General features: G+C 49.5%; 1 protein-coding gene across 5 annotated transcripts in view, besides 1 other annotated feature; it reads left to right on the top strand.

Moving 5' to 3' along the window:
* The window catches only part of Esrrb (estrogen related receptor, beta), a 160,512-nt gene that overhangs the window by 128,086 nt on the left and 13,326 nt on the right, over positions 1–19,100 (top strand). For all 5 annotated transcript variants that reach the window (NM_001159500.1, NM_011934.4, XM_006515881.2 and 2 more), the window contains 2 exons: positions 16,613–16,723; positions 17,147–17,308. In NM_001159500.1, coding sequence (NP_001152972.1) covers positions 16,613–16,723; positions 17,147–17,308 — 273 coding nt within the window. The remainder of the gene's footprint in view (positions 1–16,612; positions 16,724–17,146; positions 17,309–19,100) is intronic.
* Positions 7,596–15,812: a transcriptional cis regulatory region, noted in NCBI's record as "EC(Esrrb) region targeted for CRISPR interference". NCBI's record gives its function as "positively regulates Esrrb expression (allele-specific modest effect) in mouse ES cells" and the evidence as "EXISTENCE:mutant phenotype evidence [ECO:0000015][PMID:27895109]".

Below are 19,100 nucleotides of genomic sequence, written 5' to 3' on the forward strand. Positions count from 1 at the left end.
TTTTTTTTAAGATAGCTTTCTAAGGAAATTAGCCTTACAAGTTTGTATTTATTCTGTGTGTGTGTGTGAGTACCTGCATGTTTGTGTGCATACCTGGTGCTCTTGGAGGTCAGAAGAGGGCATCCATGCCCTGGGAGTAGTTGTAAGTTGCCCAGTGGGTGCTGGGAACTGAATCCTGGTCCTTGGTTGAGTTAACTGAAGCGCAGTGAAGCTAACAACCTGTGAGTCTTTTTCCTTTTAAATGTGGCTCCTAGGAACTGTGAAGTGATGTCCGACTTACTCTATGGCTGCTGTAAGGCCCTTCTTTCTTCATCATCTCTGTGGATGGGCCTGGTTTGAATCTTATTCAGTACCATTTTGGGAATGGCATGCGTGCGTACATATGTCCATGTGTATGTGTGTGCACGCGCGGTTGCATGTGCACACATGCACATCCGTTGCATGTGCCCACATCTTTGCATGTGCACACTTTGTCTCCCTCAGAGAGAGCCAGAGTAAATTCTTACAGATCAGCTTCTGAGTCTTGATCCTTCTTAACACGGAAGGAAACAGGGGATGAGGAACAGGGCAGGCAACAAGAAAGGGGCACGCTGGGGGGTGCGGTCTTCCCTGAGAAGGGCAAGATGGGGTCACTCACCTCCCAAACCTAGCTCAGCCTTCAGCAGGCTGGGGACTTTCTCCACCCCTCTCCTGTGCCCTGGAGACATGTCTGCCTCTGAGCTGTTTTGCCTATGAGACAGCTTGGGCTGGACCTTCTAGTGTGAGGGAAAATTCCGGGTCCTTTCTCTCCTCACCTGGGCTCAGCTTAGCATCTGCACCGATGAAGAAGCTCTCGGGGCAGATCCCAAATGCCTCATGGGTCTGCGGTGTGATGAAACAACACCACGACCAAAGCAAGTTGGAGAGGAAAGGGTTTTATTAGGCTTACACTTCCACATTGTAGTCCATCATTGAAGGAAGTCAGGACGGGAACTCAAGCAGGGCTGGCACCTGGAGGCTGTGCTGCTTACTGGCTTCCTCCTCATGGCTTGCTCAGCCTGCTTTCTTATACAACCCAGGATCACCAGCCCAAGGATGGCCCCACCCACAGTGGGCTGGGCCCTCCCACATCAATCACTAATTAAGAGAATGCCCTGCAGGCTTGCCTGCAGACTGATTTTATGGAGGCATTTTCTTAATTGAGGTTCCTTCCCCTCAGATAACTTTATAGCTTGTATCGAGTTGATGTAAAACTATTCGCCACAACTCCCTTCTTAACCCCTTGGTGATGTGTTGGCTGTGGTTCGGAGGGCTCTGTGGAGGAAACAGCTTCCTTCTCCTTTGAAATGGGCTGTGTTGGGCCTGCTGTATGGAAGACCGAGGCATAGGTTTGGTCTTGGTTGTATGTGGGTGTGACTAAGATGGAGGTTGGATTCGATCCGCTGCTGCCCACACCAGACTCTCTCTCTGGTGAGAGCTTCCTGGTGTTCACAGATGAGGAGGCCCACAGAGGCAGGCCTGGTTGGTCTCCTTACACACCATCTTTGGTGCCGGGAGCCGGAGAGTTTCTAGGATTTGAAGAGCCATAAGCCTCCTAAGCCGCAGAGATAGAGCTGCCATCTTGTTCTGGAAGCGGAGTCAGACACCAGTCCAGGCTGGAGCCCGTGAGCAGATACTTCCTTGTCTGGAGTGTGCCTCATTCTCTGCCGGTTCTCCACATCTAAGGAAATCAAGGCAAAGGCAGCCTCTCACCCTTAGAGAGATGATGGGCTGTTGCACTTCAGCCACCCTCTCGCTTGAGAAGATCAGGCCTGGGTCTGGACTTCCTGTTCCATGCCTTCTGCTCTCCCCTATTCCCCATGACAGAAGCCATGAATGCGGGAATGGCTACTCAGCCTCTTGACAGCTAGCTGGAATGCTCAGGATTCTCTTTAGGAGTTAACCAGTGCTGGAAAGAGGAGGATACTTTCTAGTGGTCCCCAGGAAGGTTTCCTGTCATGTCACCAATGACAGGAGAGGCATGACCAAGCACACTGAAGGGTGGCGGTGGCAGCGGGCAGAGGCGGTGGTGGGGAGATCCCTGGGCTGGCCCCTGAAAGATAAGCCCATGGATAATGCAGGCCTCCAATGGTGGGAGTCGTGCTGGGAGGATGCACACTGGCCAAGTGGGAGGACTTGCAGGGTGATCCCAGAGTTGCCTCCCCTCCAGGAGTGGCTTTCCCCATGGGCAGCCAGATGTCTCTCTGTCCTGATATACTGAGCCTGATTTGGCTATTAGGGAGCTTTACTTGAGGGAGGAAGAGACAGTCACCAGGGCACATCCCACCACACCTCCAGTGCTGGCAGGCCTGTATCTGAAAGAGAAAAACTGACAGGAAGCCCCCTGCGTGTGGATGAAGCTGAGCTCTTGGCTTGGTGTGGGTCCCCATAGAGCTCTGTGGTACCTGGCATCAGAAACCCCACAGGGACCCTGCCTTGGAGGAGCCTGCAGGAGTCTGGGTCTCTGCCAGGAAGAGCTTTTGGCAGTAGTCCTGGCTCCTGCTTTGTTTGGGTGTCCCTCCTTGCTTACATGTTCAAGGTCTAGTCCCTGGGGGCTAGCCTGGGCTCCTGCCCCACTCTGACTTGATTCTGGAAACAAACGGCCCACTTGGCTGTGCTGCTTGCTCCCTGTGTTAGGGTCTCACAGTCAGTGGAATAACAGTGGTTCCCGAGTCTTCAGGGAAGCAGGGAATAGAAACATGCCCTCCCCTGCCCCTGCCCCTGCCCCTGCCCCTGTTCTACATGTCACAAATGTCAGAACCATATTTTCCATTATAGGGAGTATTTTTTTTGCTACCCTGCTTTAAGCTGCTGGGCTCTTCTAATCTCTCACAGCTATTGTGCCCTTCCCAGTACTCTTAGCTCAGCACCCTACAGCAGTTCAATACGCCACCAATAACTTTCTTAGTAAAATAGTTCATGTCACTGATCCATGATTTGGGGGCTCCAGCCATTACTAGGGATAATGTCAGATGTGTGGTGTCTCTCTGTTGTGGGATCAAAGCTGTCCCATTCCTTAGCTGGTTGGAGATGGATCCTGTTCCCCACGTGGCTTCCTTTGGCATTGCCCTCTCTATCCTGGGGTGATTGGAATAGTCAGTGAGTGAAGGCGGTGTCCTAGAGTCTTTGTGCAGATCCTTTGAATGGCAATTCATATTTTCTTGGAAAGTCGACCTTTTTCAGAGTGTAGAATTGAATATAAAGTGTGACTTGGGTTCGGAGCCGGTGACTGGCATTTGTGGTTCCTGTACGGAACACTGGACCCTTTCTTCACTTGTATTGATACCTGCTGTTCACCAGGTGTGTCAGCTCCCTGGCGCCAGTTCAGCTAGCTGTTAAATTCACTCAGGCTCTGCTTGTCTTTCCTTCGGCTGCCCACAGAGCTGAGTGAGGTCAACAGGACCCATTGATCTCCTTTGGATCTGTTGGGGGCACTCTAAAGGGGGTGGCATTACTTTAAGCAGATCCTCTCTAAGTTCTGGGATCAGAATGGAATGAGACAGGCCTCCAGAAGAACTCTGAAAATCAATCCACTTGCTGCCTCTACCAGGCACCCCCACCTCCTGGACTTGCATACGACAACCGTCCCCCCTCCCCCGCCACCCTCCCCCACCGCCGTGCCCCCCACAGCTACGCCCCCACCCAGGCAGGTTGTCCCTGCCAGCCCCACCTTCTCCTCTCCCGACCTACCCACTCTCCAGCCACTCCTGCTGTTTCCTCCCTGTTCAGCCCTGCCTGTCTCTTCCCAAGTGTTTTCTGAGAGAAATTTGATTTCAGCGAGAGCTGGGCTGACGGCCATGCAATATGCTTTCACTTGTTCCGTGCGCGATGGAAAAGTGGAAAGATCCTCCAGGGATTCTGGGTAATTGGGTTAGTGGCCAGCTCATGTCAGGAAATTAAAAGGGGGCCTGATCAGGTTCCTGCTGCATGGGCTCTAATAGTTTTGTATTTATAGAGTGCTCTGCCTCTAGTCTGCCAGAAATACTACTGCTCTTCTGGTCTTGTGAATGAAGGAAGAGACGTTCTCTTGCTTTTCCAAAATATATTAATGTTTTGAAACAAACCAACTCTCCAGCATGTCAGAGGACAGACAGTGTTGAACTACTTTCTGCCTATACACATGTGCCCTCCAGCGCCGCCCCCCCCCCCAAATCTGATAGCTCAGAAGGTCTCCCCAAAGCATCCTGGACATGCAGGTACAATGACCTCTGGCTGGACAGGTGTTGATTGAATACAGACAGCTGCTTCTGGCTGTGTGGAATTCTTATTACCTTTCACTCCAGGCATTTGACACCAGAGCATTGGATCACAAGCTCAGCCCATCTCTTCAGACCCTGCTTGACCATTTAGCAGCTCCCTGGGAAAGCTACTTAGACCTCCCTAGGCTTTGCTTCCCTCCAGGAAAATGAGAGTCATGGTGTGCCCATTGTCATCTTGGGATGACTCCTGGGATGGCTCTTGGATTCCACCATGATGTACAATGTTGATTTTTTTTTTTCTTGATAAGAGATAAGTGTAATAGCATTGATTTTTTTTTTTTTTTTTTTTTTTTTTTTGCTGTTGTTGTTTTGTTTTTAACTGGTGGGTAGCTTTAGGTATATACTATATGAAGATAGTATTCAAGCAAATTAGTGAACATACCTATCGCATTGCCACTTCATTTTGTCTGGTTAAGAACATGAAAGTCCTTTGTTAGCAGACATCTGAGTGCAGTGCTTTGGTCGTTGTGGATCCAGGTAGTGCAGGGCACAGACTAAGCTTTCCAGACTCACCAGACTCTGTCTGGTGTTTGAATCTTCCCTTTCCCAAAACCCCCCAAAGTGATTTTTCTCTTTTTTGTATCTAGCAAGCAGTTTGGGGTCCCCATACATACACACTTAGCTAATGAGCCCTGCTTCATGTTGTCTTGAAAATAGAAATAGTAAAATAGAATTTCTCAATGGTAGTACTGGGATAAAACCCAGGACCAAGTATATACTAGACAGCTGCTCTACCTATCTGAGCTACAACCCAACATGGTTTCACTAAGTTTCTTGGGCAGGCCTTGAACCCTGACTTTCTCTGCCTCTGCTTCCCAAGTAGCTGGGATGCCACCACGCTGGGCCAAGTGGAAACTTTTTATCCCGCTACCATGGAGTCTTCCCAGTTTGAGTAGTAGGTCTTCTGCCTCAGTCCCTTGTATAGATTTCTGTTGTTTGTTTTGAGACAGGGTTTCTTTATGCAACCCCAGCTGTCCTGGAGTATGGCACTGTAGACAAGGCTGGCCTTGAACTCACAAAGATCCTCCTGCCTCTGCCTCCCAAGTGCTGGAATTGCAGGCATAAGCCACTACCACTCAGCTCCATTAGTGTCAATTTCCTGATTCTCTTTAATAGTAATGTAGTCGTCCAAAGGTCTCTGGCTGTACAGGACGGGTAGCAGCTCCACAGTCCACTCAAGCCTGTGACCCACACCTATGACTCCAGTTCTCCAGGCAGGACAGTCAGGACACAGGGTCCTTTCATTCACAGACTTGGCAAAGTCTAATCACATGGGCGTCCCGCTCAGTACTCTGGGGATCGTTTTTAGCTGGGATGTTGTGGGCTCAGCAAAAGCCTGGTTGGTATGGAAGAAAGTACACCCATCTTCAAATATACTTTCTTACCTTTATTTCGTGTGTGTGTGTGTGTGTGTGTGTGTGTGTGTGTGTGTATAGATACTATGGCATGTGTATGGAGGTCAGAGGTCAACTCTCGGGAGTCAGTTCTTTCCTTCTAATGTGTGGGCCACAGGTTGTCAGGTTGGTTGGTGATGTCCTTCTCTGCTGGGCCATCTCAGGCGAGGCCAGGTGTGAGCATATGCCAAGCAGGAAAAATACCTACACCCCTACCACAGGAAGGCAGAAGCGCCATTAAAGGTCCCGTCGTCATTCTGTCTGTCGTTTCTTTTCTTCATTCTTGGAGGAAACTGTTATCCTGGCTTTTATGTTTCCCTGCAGGTTCATCTGGAGGTTTTTGTTTGTCAGAATGGGTTTTCATTCTGTAGCTCAAAATAGTGTTGTCAGCAACCCTCTTGCCTCAGTTTCCCAAAGGCTGGAATTGGAATTGGAAGGCTGGAAGATGGATGAGCCATCTTACCCAGCTTCTAGTTTTATTCTATTATTTTGGCTTTTAGTTTTTAATGACTTTATAAGTGATTTTTTTTGGGGGGGGGAATGGGATTGGGTGGTTGTTTTTTTGAGATAGGGCTACGTAGCTCTGGCTGTCCTGGAATATACGCATGAGTTTGTCTTTAATTATTATGTATGCTGGGTGTAGCCCCACACGCAGGTCTTTAATCCCAGCATTTGGGAAGTAGAGGCAGCCAGCTTATGGAAACTTATTAAATTTCCATACAGTCTGAGACCCTGCCTCAAGACAAAACAAAAGTTGTGTCTGTGTGCCATGTGTTCATTGGGTACCCTTGGAAGCCAGAAGAAGGCCTTGGATCCCCTGGAGCTGGAATAGCTGGGAGCCACTTGACACTGCTGCTGGGATTTGAACTCAGGTCCACTGATCCTAGCCTTAGGATCCTGGACCAAGGTAGCCAGTAGAAACTCCTAGGCGGTGCTGCTTCTCACAAGGTTTGTTTATCTTTTGTTTCTCTGAAGTAGAAGCCACTAAACAGGATGTTTTTTCATAAGTACTCAACACCACTGATGTAATGATAGGCCGAGCCGTGTTTTCATAAAGGGCAGAGGTTGGACTTGACCAGCGGACTGGAGTTTACTAACTCCTTTGCTTAGTTAGACCCACACAACTGGGCCATGACGGAGCTGGGTGTAGACTAGGCTGTCATAGAAGCATTGTGCTTCTGTTTGTCTCCCAGATGTGTATGTGGAAGAGTTAATCTCCCAGGAGAAGGGCCTGGAATACATCTTCAGCTCCTGTGTGTGTGTGTGTGTGTGTGTGTGTGTGTGTGTGGTGGTGGTGGTGGTGATGGGGTGTAGTATACAGTATATATATGGTATATGGTATATAGCACATAGTACATAGTATGTATATACCAATGCCCAGGCCAGAAGAGGACACTGACCACCCTGCTTTCTCACTTTTTCCCTTATTCTCTTAGACTGTCTACAGAGCTTGGAGCTAAGCAGGCAAGCTGCAGTGGTCTTCCCATCTCTGCTCCCATGCAGTGCTGAGTTAGAAACCATGCTAGCTTGTGTGTGGGGGTGGGGTGGGATGGGGTGATTCAAGATAAAAGGTTTCTCTGGCTGTCCTGGGACTCACTCTGTAGACTAGGCTAGCCTCAAACTCAGAGATTTCCCCTACATCTGCCTCCCAAGTGCTGAGATTATCGATAATGTGCCACCTCAGCCAGCTCAGAACAGTCTTTTAAAAGCCTTAGTGAGAGTCTGCCATCTTGTTTTCCATCCTCTTAGAGTTCTCCATTGCACTTAGAATAATGCCAAGAATCTGACAGCAAGGTTCAGGTGTGCCCTGCTACTCTGCCATCATCCGTGCCACCATGTCCTATCCGAGTTCCTTCAGCTCCAGCCTCAAGGGCTTGCTTTCAGTCAACTTCTCTCCTTAGAAAATCTCCATACTGCCCTCCCTTGGAGTGCGTTCCTGAAGGCAGGTTTCTTGTCCTTTCAGTCTCCGTGTAGATGTCACCCTCCCCATCACTGGCTGTCACAGACCCCCATCACTGGCTGTCACAGCCCCCTGTAGACCTTGTCATTGAACTTCCCCTCCTCAAGAAATGACCTTGTTTGTTTGTTTATGCACTTGCCTTATTTTGTTTACTCTGCGGTCTCCTAACACCTCCGTTCTCAATTCAAGAAGCAAGGTGGCAAATTACCTTTCCACTGGACTGTCAGCTCCAGGGTGGTAGTGTGCATGATTGAAAGGCCCCAGTGGAGTATCTGAGACCAGCCGGCCGTGGTGCTGTGATTGATTAACAGTGTCTATCACAGGCAAGAAAATGCAAAGCGGTGGCCCTGGGATGAGACCTGCCTTGCTTGATCTGGCCCAGGTGCACTTGGGTAGTTTTTTTTCCCCCTAGACCCACACAGAGGGGACATGACAGCTGGGTGTGGTCTAGGCTCCTTGTAGGGAGCTGGTCCTAACCTCAGGGTGCTTTCCATGCCCAGCAGGAGTCTGCAGTTCTTCCACAGCAAGCTTAGATCAGGTCTTGGCTGGACTGACTTTTCCATGGTAGGTGTAGTTTTAGGCATTGGCCAGTGGGAACACAGGGATGACACAGGCGAAATGTGCGCACTGGTGTGATGTCATCGACCAGAAGGGTCTAGGGGAGAGAGAGTGATGGTAAATAGACATTGATAGCTAGAATACTGGAGTTCCCCCTTAGATGTTTGGGTAGCTGGAATCCACAGAAGAGTTGGCAGGAGCGCCCCCCTCCATTCCCCCCCAATCCCCATCCCTAGGTGTATTGGTTAGTTTTTTGTCAACTTGACACAAACCTATCTGGGAACACGTATCTGGGAAGAGGTAATCTTAACTGAGAAAATTTCTCCATCACATTGGTCTGTAGGCAAGTCTATGGGGTGTGTTGTCTTGACTATTTATATAGAAGCACCTAGCCCACTGTGAATGATACCATCCCTGGGCTGGTGGACCTGGGTTGTATATGAAAGCAAGCGGAGCAATCTGAGAGGAGCAAGCCAGTAAGCAGCATTCATTCCTCCATGGCCTCTGCTTCAGTTCCTGCCTCCAGGTTCCTGCCTGGAGTTCATTCCTTGGGTTTCCCCCAGTCACTGTAGCCCGTAAGCCAAATAAACCCTTTCTCCCCAAGTTGCTTTTAACCATAAGCTTGTTTATCACAGCAAACTGGGACACTAGGTTAAGCTTCAACCCCTAATCCCTCCAGGAAAGACTACTCAGAGCAAATAAATGTATCCTAAAGACCCAGATCCAGTATTCAACCACCAAAGAGCTTTGAACAGATACTTGTTCTAGACAAGACCCCAGATCCCCCAGACTTCAAGGAACAAGTCCTCCAGTCTCCAGGGGGTTCTCGCCATGCAGGACTGAAATGGAATGGCATTTGGTCACCCACAAATCCAAGTGCAGAGCCTTTGGACTTCCTGGCTGTGTGGCCCTGACCAGGTCCTATGTATCCCAGGCTAGCCTTTGAACTTCGCTATGCATCCAAGAATGAGCCTGCATTCCTGATCATCTTGCCTCAGCCTTCGAGAGTACTGGGATTACAGGCAGACCCCATCACACAGGTTTATGCCAGAGCGGAGACCGAATGAAAGGCTTTACGTGTTAGTGTGTTAGTACACATAAAGTGGCCAGGACTCCACTGCCCAGGCTACATCCTCAAGTCCACCTGACCTTTCTCTAGTCTTCTTGTTGTCTCCCCATGACAGCCATGAACAACCCCTTCTCAAGAGTTGCCGTGCAGATCAAAAATGAGATGATCAGCTTTGTAAGCAGAGTCCCGTTCAGTTCAGGACCTGCTTCACTTCATAGAGAAACAGAAGGTGGTATAGTCAGTGGTGCTGCTGGGTTTTGGAGAGGAAACATGTCAACCCTGAATACTTCAGCAAGGTCAACAGGGATTTTTCCTGGGACAGAAATGAGGGAAGGATACTGGCTTCCAGGCCTGCCACCCCCACCCCATCGCCCCGAGGGTAGAGAGAGAGACACCTGATAGTCAGAGGGCAGCACCAGGACAGGCTTGGGGCCAGGTGGTGGGACCGAGCTTCAGCTGGCTATTTTTAGTGTAAATGAAAGAAACTTTAAACTGGCTGCTGCCCCAGTGCAATCAGCTATTTTTGCATCTGAAAGACTGGGATCCTGTCCAGCCTTGGGGGAGGGGGTTGCGATTGAGAAGCAAGGCAGGAGGTGGCGGGAAGTGGGAAGTGTTGCTATTCCATTAAGAAAGAACAGTAGCCCAACTGGAGTAAAGATGTCCATTTAATCCGTGTAGGGGATCTGGAGCTCTGAGGTGCCTGCAGTGAATGGCAGAGGCCAGCAGGTGGGCATAGTTTGAGACCCTTCCCTCCTCTAGTGAATCTTTTTTTTTTCTTGGTTTTTTGAGACTAGGTTTCTCTGTGTAGCCCTGGCTGTTCCTCTAGTGAATCTTGTGTGCTGATTTCTGGGCTCTGAACTGGGCCCCTGCAGGTCCCTGGGCTAGTGTCACAAGGCTGGTGAAGGGTGACTTAGAGCAAGAGTGACTTAGCCAAGGCCAACAGTTCTGTTCTTGGGTTGGACAGAGGTGGCTGCTGGGTTCTGTTGCTGTCCTGTCTGACAACCTGACATTTTTACTTTTACTTTTTTTTTATGGTTGGAAAGGCCAAATGGAAGCCTTTAGAGTTGCCTCTGCCAAAGAAAATAGTGAATCAAAAACAGTATCGTATTCCTGGAGGAATTGCAGAAATTACTGCCACTATCAAGGACTTGAAAGATGCAGGGGTGGTGGTTCCCACCACATCTCCATTTAACTCTCCTATCTGGCCAGTGCAGAAAACAGATGGATCATGGAGAATGACAGTTGATTACCGAAAACTAAATCAGGTAGTAACTCCAATTGCAGCTGCTGTACCAGATGTAGTTTCCTTACTTGAGCAAATTAACACATCTCCTGGCACCTGGTATGCGGCTATTGATTTGGCAAATGCCTTCTTCTCAGTACCTGTCCATAAGGACCACCAGAAGCAATTTGCTTTCAGTTGGCAAGGCCAACAGTATACCTTCACAGTTTTGCCTCAAGGATATATTAACTCTCCTGCCCTGTGTCATAATTTAGTTAGAAGGGATCTTGATCGTTTGGATCTTCCACAAAATATCACATTGGTGCACTATATTGATGACATTATGCTGATTGGACCAAGTGAGCAGGAAGTAGCAACCACTTTGGACTCATTGGTAACACATATGCGTATCAGAGGATGGGAAATAAATCCAACCAAAATTCAAGGACCATCTACCTCAGTGAAATTCTTAGGAGTCCAGTGGTGTGGGGCATGCAGAGATATTCCTTCTAAGGTGAAAGATAAGTTATTGCACCTGGCCCCTCCTACAACCAAGAAAGAAGCACAACGTTTAGTGGGTCTATTTGGATTCTGGAGACAACACATCCCTCACTTGGGTGTGTTACTTAGGCCTATTTACCAAGTGGAGGTCTCAAACTGTAGCTGAGGCTGACCTGGAACACTGTAACTCCCAAGCTAACTTGGAGCTCATGTTGATCCTCCTGCCTCAGCTTTTCAAGTGCTGGGACCACAAGCACAAAACCCTCATGCTTGCTCTTAGTGGGACTAAGTCTACATTCTAGATTCCCAACTCTCCCTTCCCCAGGTTTTCTGTGTCTGACCATGCTGACTCCAGAAACCTCAAAGGCAGAGCTAGGCAGTAGCTGCCTTTCTGTCTTATTTCACTCAGGATGACTAAGTCGTAGACAAGTACTTTAGGCCACATTTGTTTGCCTGTGGCATCTGACGGCCACAAGGCTGCTCCCTGCTTGGAGCGTCCATGAATTGTGCTGCAGCTAACACTGGGTTATTTCCATCTTCAGTTCTATGTTGGAGTGGAAACCCAGGAGTGGGGTTTGTGGTGATGCTGGGAAGTTTTTTGAGCTACCAGCACACACACTATTCTACACCTCCACCAGAATTTTCTAGAAGTTTTTAAACTTTTCATTTTGAGATCATTGAGTTATAGTCGTCAGAAAATTCAGATGCCACATACTTACCCTTCACCCAGTTTCCCCATCATGGTGTCTTGGGGGGGAAAAAAAAATATATATATATATATATATACTATGCAATCAAGACGCTGGTGTTGGTAACAGCAGCAACACAGAACCTCCTTCAGGTTGAGGTATTTTGTTACTAGCATGCATTTAACAGATACTGTTTGCCACTGAAGGTTTTCAAATTCCCACATGAAGTCACATAAGGATTAAGTGAGCTGTTGGCCCTGTGAGGTTGCCTATTACCCCACCTTAGAGGCCAAGAAATGGAGATACAAGAAGTGTGTGTGTGTGTGTGTGTGTGTGTATTCATGAGGTACTGTCTAAGCATTAAAGTTCTCTGTACATCTGAAGGGGTTAAACAGTATCCAACAGTAGTTAGGACAAGGGCCACGTGTTACTAAGTTAAGTATTTGGAGATCAGCAAGGATTTTCATATTAGCATTATTAATACCTTTTTATATTTGGAAAGTCTCAATGAGATGATAGACTCTACTAATCTGAGACCGCAACTATAAGTTAATTAGTATTTTATTTGTTCCTCCTGACTGCTTTTTAAAATATATATATGTATATATATATATATATATACACACACACACACACACACACACACAATAAGACATTTTTATTTAAAGACTCCCATTTTCTCTCTCCCCAGGTTTGAAGTCATATTCTAATTTAGAAGTAATTGTCTATTGTATCAGTCAGTAGGGATAACTCTTTACTGCCACACCCTTTGAAAATGGAGATGTTTACCCCCTCTGTCCCTAGTAGCCCAGACGAGCCTCAAACTTGGCTGTATAGCTGAGCATGACCTTGAACTGTTGCTCCTTCTGTCCCGGATTCCCAAGGGCTGGCATTACCGGCTGGTATCACCTGATTTACGAGGTTGCTTTCTTTTGCTGGTGGTATTCAACTGCAAAGTTGAGCTATCAAGTCATTGGCAAAGAGGACAAAGCCTTTGGATTTGGAGGTGGCCCACGAATTCCACAGATCCGGGAAGCACAGGCCCACGTCCTCCACTCCAAAGGATCATTAACAGATCCTGACTGTAGTGGTGCTGACGGCAGGGAGTATAGAACCCACAACGTGACCGGAACAAGCCTGTGGTGATTGCCCGGAAAGCAGCCAGGCCACCTGCAGCATCCCTGCTTCAAGGTCAACTGAAAAGCCTGGGCTCCAGCAGAGTGGCTTTGACCACTGCTGCCTCCTTTAGCCAGAGGGTGACACTGGAGCGTTGACCCACCTCCTCCAAGGGTCAGGAGTTAGATCAGCCTGAACAGGACCACTGGGTCCTCATAGGCTTTGTAGGTTTGAATGGGACAGGAGTTTCGAATGAGAACAGACCCATTTTGTACCAGTCCTTGATGTGCAATCCTTGATTAGTTCCAGTCGACACATTCATCCTTTGGATGGCTACCTGGCTATAAAAGATCTGAGGTGTTAGTGCAGAGGAGAGTTTGAGCCCGGCGGTGGTGGCCCACGCTTTTAATCCTAGCACTCGGGAGGCAGAGGCAGGCGGATTTCTGAGTTCGAGGCCAGCCTGGTCTACAGAGTGAGCGCCAGGACAGCAGGGCTATACAGAGAAACCCTGTCTTGAAAAACCAAAACAAAAAAACAAAAAAAAAAGTTTGAGAGGTGTCCTGGGAGGTCACTCCTCAGAATGGCAAAGGAGCATGGGCAAAAGGTACTGACACTTACTGGGCCAACCAGCTAGCTCCTCAGTCTGTCTGTTCCTGTTGAGGGTAACCACAGCCACTCCACGTTGTGGGTTAAACAGTGTATATGTAAAGTCCTCTGTGAACCATGCTGTTAACCATTGTTGATATGACTTACGAGGGAGTTGAACACAGTCTTTCTTCTTAAGCACCAATGGTTACCAGATGCCATGGCAGAACCTGACCTTAAGGGACACCTCCCTAGCCAGCAGGGGAGGCCCCGGTGCTGTGAAGAAACACATGGTGTGTGGGGTATGGGTTGGGGATGGGGACAGGGGATGAACAGCCACTTTAGGGTTAGGAAAGATAGGGGAAGAGGCGACCCCCTTGGAGTGACTTCTGGGCAAAAGGAGTCGGGAAAGCAGATTCAGAGCAGAGAGCCAATCAGTTGCTGGTACATGCTGGGCACCTGGGGGTTCTCAGATTCAGAGCAGAGAGCCAATCAGCTGCTGGTACATGCTGGGCACCTGGGGGTTCTCGATGTCCACTGTGAAGTTGGTAGTAGCGCTTCTTAGGTTGTGTTGCCATTTCAAGGAGTGAGCGGAGCTTTAGTGGGAGAACCGTTAAGCAGGAGTCTCCTGTCTACTCCTGTCTCTGCCTCTACTGCAGGGGATTTCAGGAGTGAGACAAAGGCCTGTGCTAGGAGGATGGAGCTGTTTCCTTTGTCCCTAATGTCCAGGACGATGGAGGTGGAAGCTGGAGCAGGTCCACCAGAGTGTCCTGTGGCGGTTACCCACACAGGCCCTGCACATCATAGCTCATCTTGATAAGATGCTCATTCTGGGGCTGGGGATATAGCTTGGTTAGCAGGGTCTTTGCCCAGCATGCACAAAGCTCTGACTGGAACCCCAGGTATTGCATAAAGCGCATGGTGTCCCAAGCCTAAAATCCCAGCCCTGGGGAGGCACAGGCCGGAGGATCCGAAGATCAAGGTCACCCTTGATCCTTCACTTCTCAGCAGTTAGGAGGTCAGCTAGAGGGGCATGAGAGTGACAGGTTTATTTGATCCTCCTGCCTGGGGCCTGAGAAATTGGTTTGCTCTTCTAACAAGCCCCAGATGTTGGTGATGCTACTGGTCTGTGGATCACACCTTGAGAAGGCGACGACCACCCTTCTCACCTGTCAGCACTAGCCATCCTCTGTGTGTGCTGATTTAGCATCCTGTGGCCACAGTTCTGCCCCAGCGCTTTGGCTACCAACTGGCTCGGCCTGGGCCAGACCACCAGTTACTGACCGCAGTGTGGGCTGACAGAGCTAGCGGCGGAGTCCAGAACAGGCCTTTCTCTTCTCCCTCACAGCCTCCTGCTTGTTAATCCTTTACTCAGGTTCTGCTCTTAGAGAGATCAACGCAGAGGCAGTGGGTTATCACCATTTGACCCTCTGAACAGAGGTAGGGAGTTGCTGGTAGCTTCTCAAGAGGTCCAAGGATCAGACTTAGAATGTGGAATGAGAGTAACCTGGATGGTGCGGCCTGAGGCTGCTGTCATACTCTGTACCATTCTTGCTTCCCATTGGATGGGCCTGTGTCATCGGTCTCACCTATAAGGGTAGAAATAAAGAGCCCATTTCAGTGGAGTGCAGCACAGGCCCTCCAACAAGACCACCCTCCCTCCATATGGGAGTTGTTAGCATTAAGGAGAATGGGGGGGGGGGATCCTGAGATACTCCCCCCCCCAGCCCCTATCCAGCGTTCATTATAGCCTTGTGCCTCACCTGTTACAGAAGTTCCAGTGAGGGATTAAAAGGCTGAGGGTGTAGCTTCCTTGGAGAGTTTTCCTAGCGCAGAAGGAGCCTTGCCCTGCCCTCAGTCCCCACCTCACCCCCTGCATTGTGTAAACCTGGGGTGGTGGCACACACACATTGCTTTCTGAGGTGAAATCTGGCAGATCCAAAGTTCAAGGTCAGTTTTGGAGGCCAGCCTGGGCTGGATGTGGCTGGGAAGTAATTGGTTCAGTAAGAAGTGGTTCTTGCCGGTTATGGCTCCAGCACCTTCTTTCCGCTCAGGGAGAGGATGTTAGTTACAGCCTTTAATTGGAAACTGGGTGTGGATGTGTGGACATCTTCCCCCCCACTTCTTCCCCCCCCCCCAAAGGAGTTGCCCCACCTTCAAAATCTTTGCACTTTCAATTGCTCTCTTTCTCTGGTCCCTTCCTCTTTTCTCTTAGACTGCTTGCACATAACTAGTTGTATGTACTATCAAAGAGGTAACCAGAGGCATGAATGGGATGCAAATCTTCCCTCTATCAATGGCCTCTTTAGCTTTCTCTTCTGCAGGGTGGTAAGAGTCGAGTATTGGCGAAGGCCGCTGACAACCACCCACCATCTTTTTATTTCCAGATCTGCAAGTCTTCCTGGAGAAGGAAGGGCCGACTTTTGAGGCGCACTACCTTCAGGGGAAAGTACATAAGCACTTAGGCTCGGAGGCAGTAACCTGTTTTCTCCTCAGGATTCTTTCTCCATCCACCTTTTTACTTTTGAGGCAATCTCATGTAGCCCAGGCTGGTCATAATTTCCCTCTGTTGCTGAGGCTGACCATGGGCTCCTGGTCCCCCATCTTCACCGAGTGCTGGGATTACAGGCATTTGTTGACATCTCCCCCTTTTAAAAGGTGTGGTGTTAGGGATTGGACCCAGAGCTTTGGGTATGCCAGGCAAACACGGTACCAACTGACCTACATCTCTAGCCCTCCTTTCCCAGCTTAACGAACCCAGCTCTCCCTGGATGCAGAGCAGAACTGAGACACTTGGTTGGCAGAGAGCTTTGTTGAGCCTCCGCTTGAGGTCTCAGAGGCTAGAGGTGTCAAGGTGATTTTTAGGATGGAGCTGTACCTGGAAAGGCAGAGCCAGGCTAGCTGGTGGGACGGACTTCAGATGGTACTTCTTGTGGCATGACGCTGGCCATCTGGGCATGGCCATGAAACTCTCAGTCAGGGCCGCAGTTCTAAAGTCAGGGCCCATTCACCTGGAGATTTGGAACAACTCTTTTGTTGTTGTTGTTGTCGTTCTTGTTTTGTTTTGTTTTATTTTGTTTTGTGTGTTTTCGAGACAGGGTTTCTCTGTGTAGCCCTGGCTGTCCTGGAACGCACTCTGTAGACCAGGCTGGCCTCGAACTCAGAAATCTGCCTGCCTCTGCCTCCCAAGTGCTGGGATTATGGAACAACTCTTGATGCCAATATCTTTCTTGTCTGACAGGTGTGCGCCTTGACCGAGTTCGAGGAGGCCGCCAGAAGTACAAGCGACGGCTGGATTCGGAGAACAGCCCCTACCTGAACCTGCCGATTTCCCCACCTGCTAAAAAGCCATGTGTGTATCAGGCAGGCCTGCTGCCTCTCTCAGCCCGGACCACCTGGCATCTTCCTGGGGCGGCTCTGTCTTCCCTCCACTGGGTGGTGGGCAGTGTGGATCTAAAGATGGCCAACAGTGCCTGCTTGCTATTGCCTGGCTTCATCCGAAGGCCTGTCTATATGGGATGACATAAACCCTATTTCCATGTGAAATAAGAGCCCCAGTATACAGACCTTGTCTCCATGGCCACCCTCTCCAGTTCAGGGTCCTCTCAGCAGCTTCCCATTGCAGGAACATCTCAGTGCTCTCATCCTTGTTACTAGCAGCTTTGTGATGCTAGCAGACAGACAGACAGACCCCAGCCATATTTGACCTCCCCATGGGCTCTGTCCCCACTCTTCCCCAGGCATTGACTGTTTGCTCCCTGTTTGGTCGTTACAGTGACTAAGATCGTCTCGAATCTACTAGGGGTTGAGCAGGACAAGCTGTATGCTATGCCTCCCAACGATATCCCCGAGGGAGATATCAAGGCCCTGACCACTCTCTGTGAATTGGCAGATCGGGAGCTTGTGTTCCTCATCAACTGGGCCAAGCACATCCCAGGTGAGTCACGGTAGGGGTGGGGTCAGGGCAAGAGTGCTAAGGGGCTCTCTAGATTCATCCTGTCCCATAGCTGTGCCTCTGGTGCCTGGTACCTGTCCCAACAAAGCCTAGAAGACCTTTGCCAGCCCATGTTTCTAAAAGGCCTCTTTCTCTTCTGTGGGATTGAAGGGAGTAGCATTTGGAAGGTTCAGCAGTGTTTATGAACTGCCAGGGCACATTAGAACCACTTAATCCAGGGCTGGAGAGATGGCTCACCGGTTAAAAGCACTGACTGCTTTTCCAAAGGTCCTGAGTTCAAATCTTAGCAACCATATGGTGGCTCACAACCAATGAAATCTGATTCCTTCTCCTGGAGTCTCTGAAGACAGCTACAGTGTGTTTACATATAATAAGTAAATAAATCTTAAAAGAATCATTTTGGTAGATTTTGCAATTAGAAGTTCACAAATGGAACCCCCAAGAAAACAGTAGATTTTCCCTGTAGAGTTCACAGCAATGGTAATGGAAGACAGCCCTCTTCCTTCCCATTAGCTGCAGGCAGATAGAAGGAGTTAGGAGCAGGTTGGAGAGTCGGCTCAGATTCTGATTCTAGGCCTAGAAGCTGGGGGCCTGAGCCTACCACTCATCCTGTCACATGGGAGTATAAGAAAATGACCTTTTCAGTTTAACCCAAGGGCCAAATGAGGTCGTGAGTCCCAGGTGTGGCATCTGGCTGGCATGAGCCAGTGTCACTTGCATGCTCACCATGGCCACCTGCTAGATCTTTGCCTTGAGATGCCATGGCAGAAAGTGCATGCGTACTGTGTTTCAGGCCCCTGGGCCTTTCACTGTCTGGACCCAGGCCCTACTGTAAACCTCTGGCTGAGTCCAGGTGAACAGTGGGCGCCTATGTGATTCCGTATTGCCCTCACATGGGGGCTTCTCTGTACAGTTCAAGTCCTGCCCCTGCGGATTGTGTGGGAGACATGCTGTAAGCTCTGGCAGCGAGCCCCTCTCCTGTGGCCTCTTCCTAGCTGTGTGGCACATGGGTTCTTTCTGTGGGCAGTTATTTTTTCCCTCAGCTGTGGCCCTTAAAGATGAGCATAGCACATAGCAGAGGTCTCCTGGCCTGTGGATACAGCAGTTAACTGAGGTGCTTCAAGTGGCTCGCAGGTCCCACTGGAAGGCACCAACTTGTGGACAGGAGATGCTGCTGCTGACACTAAGCTTCGGGAAGCCGAGAGGTTTCTGACATGGTCTCCACTCCAGGCTCTTTCACCCCTGAGTGGGTGTGCCAGGAGCCTGACTAGTACGTCCTCTGTAAGATGCTCAGTCTCCTGGGATTATACACTCCGTAGTTTTGAAATCCGGCCTGTGCTGACTCAGCACAGATGTGGCATCAGGCTGGCGCTTAAGACACCTCAGCCTGGATTGCTCCACTAACCCCAAGCCAAATTGGGCACAGCCCTAGAGACTACTATTCCCGGTCAGACAGGTCCAGGTACAGAGATGACTCTGGAGTGACACCTGGCGGTCTCCTGGACATTCCTTTTGTCGCCCTTACTTACCTGCGTAACACCTGGAGGAAGGGAGTGTCCTACGTCTTACAGATGGTTTTCACATCTATGCCAAGTAAGAGGAATAGGCGAGTAGGGTGGTTTCTGGGTACATAGGCTCTGGAGCCAGACAAGGAGGGCTCCTGTCCCGGCTCTGCCCGTGGTGACCTTGTGTAAGCTTTTTCTGAGCTTCATTGTTCCCATCTGTAAAATGGGAACCACAGAAGCCCCCACTAGGAGTCTCAGGAGGATGTTGC

This window comes from Mus musculus, chromosome 12 (genome assembly GCF_000001635.26).
Source record: "Mus musculus strain C57BL/6J chromosome 12, GRCm38.p6 C57BL/6J".
Classification (NCBI taxonomy): domain Eukaryota; kingdom Metazoa; phylum Chordata; class Mammalia; order Rodentia; family Muridae; genus Mus; species Mus musculus.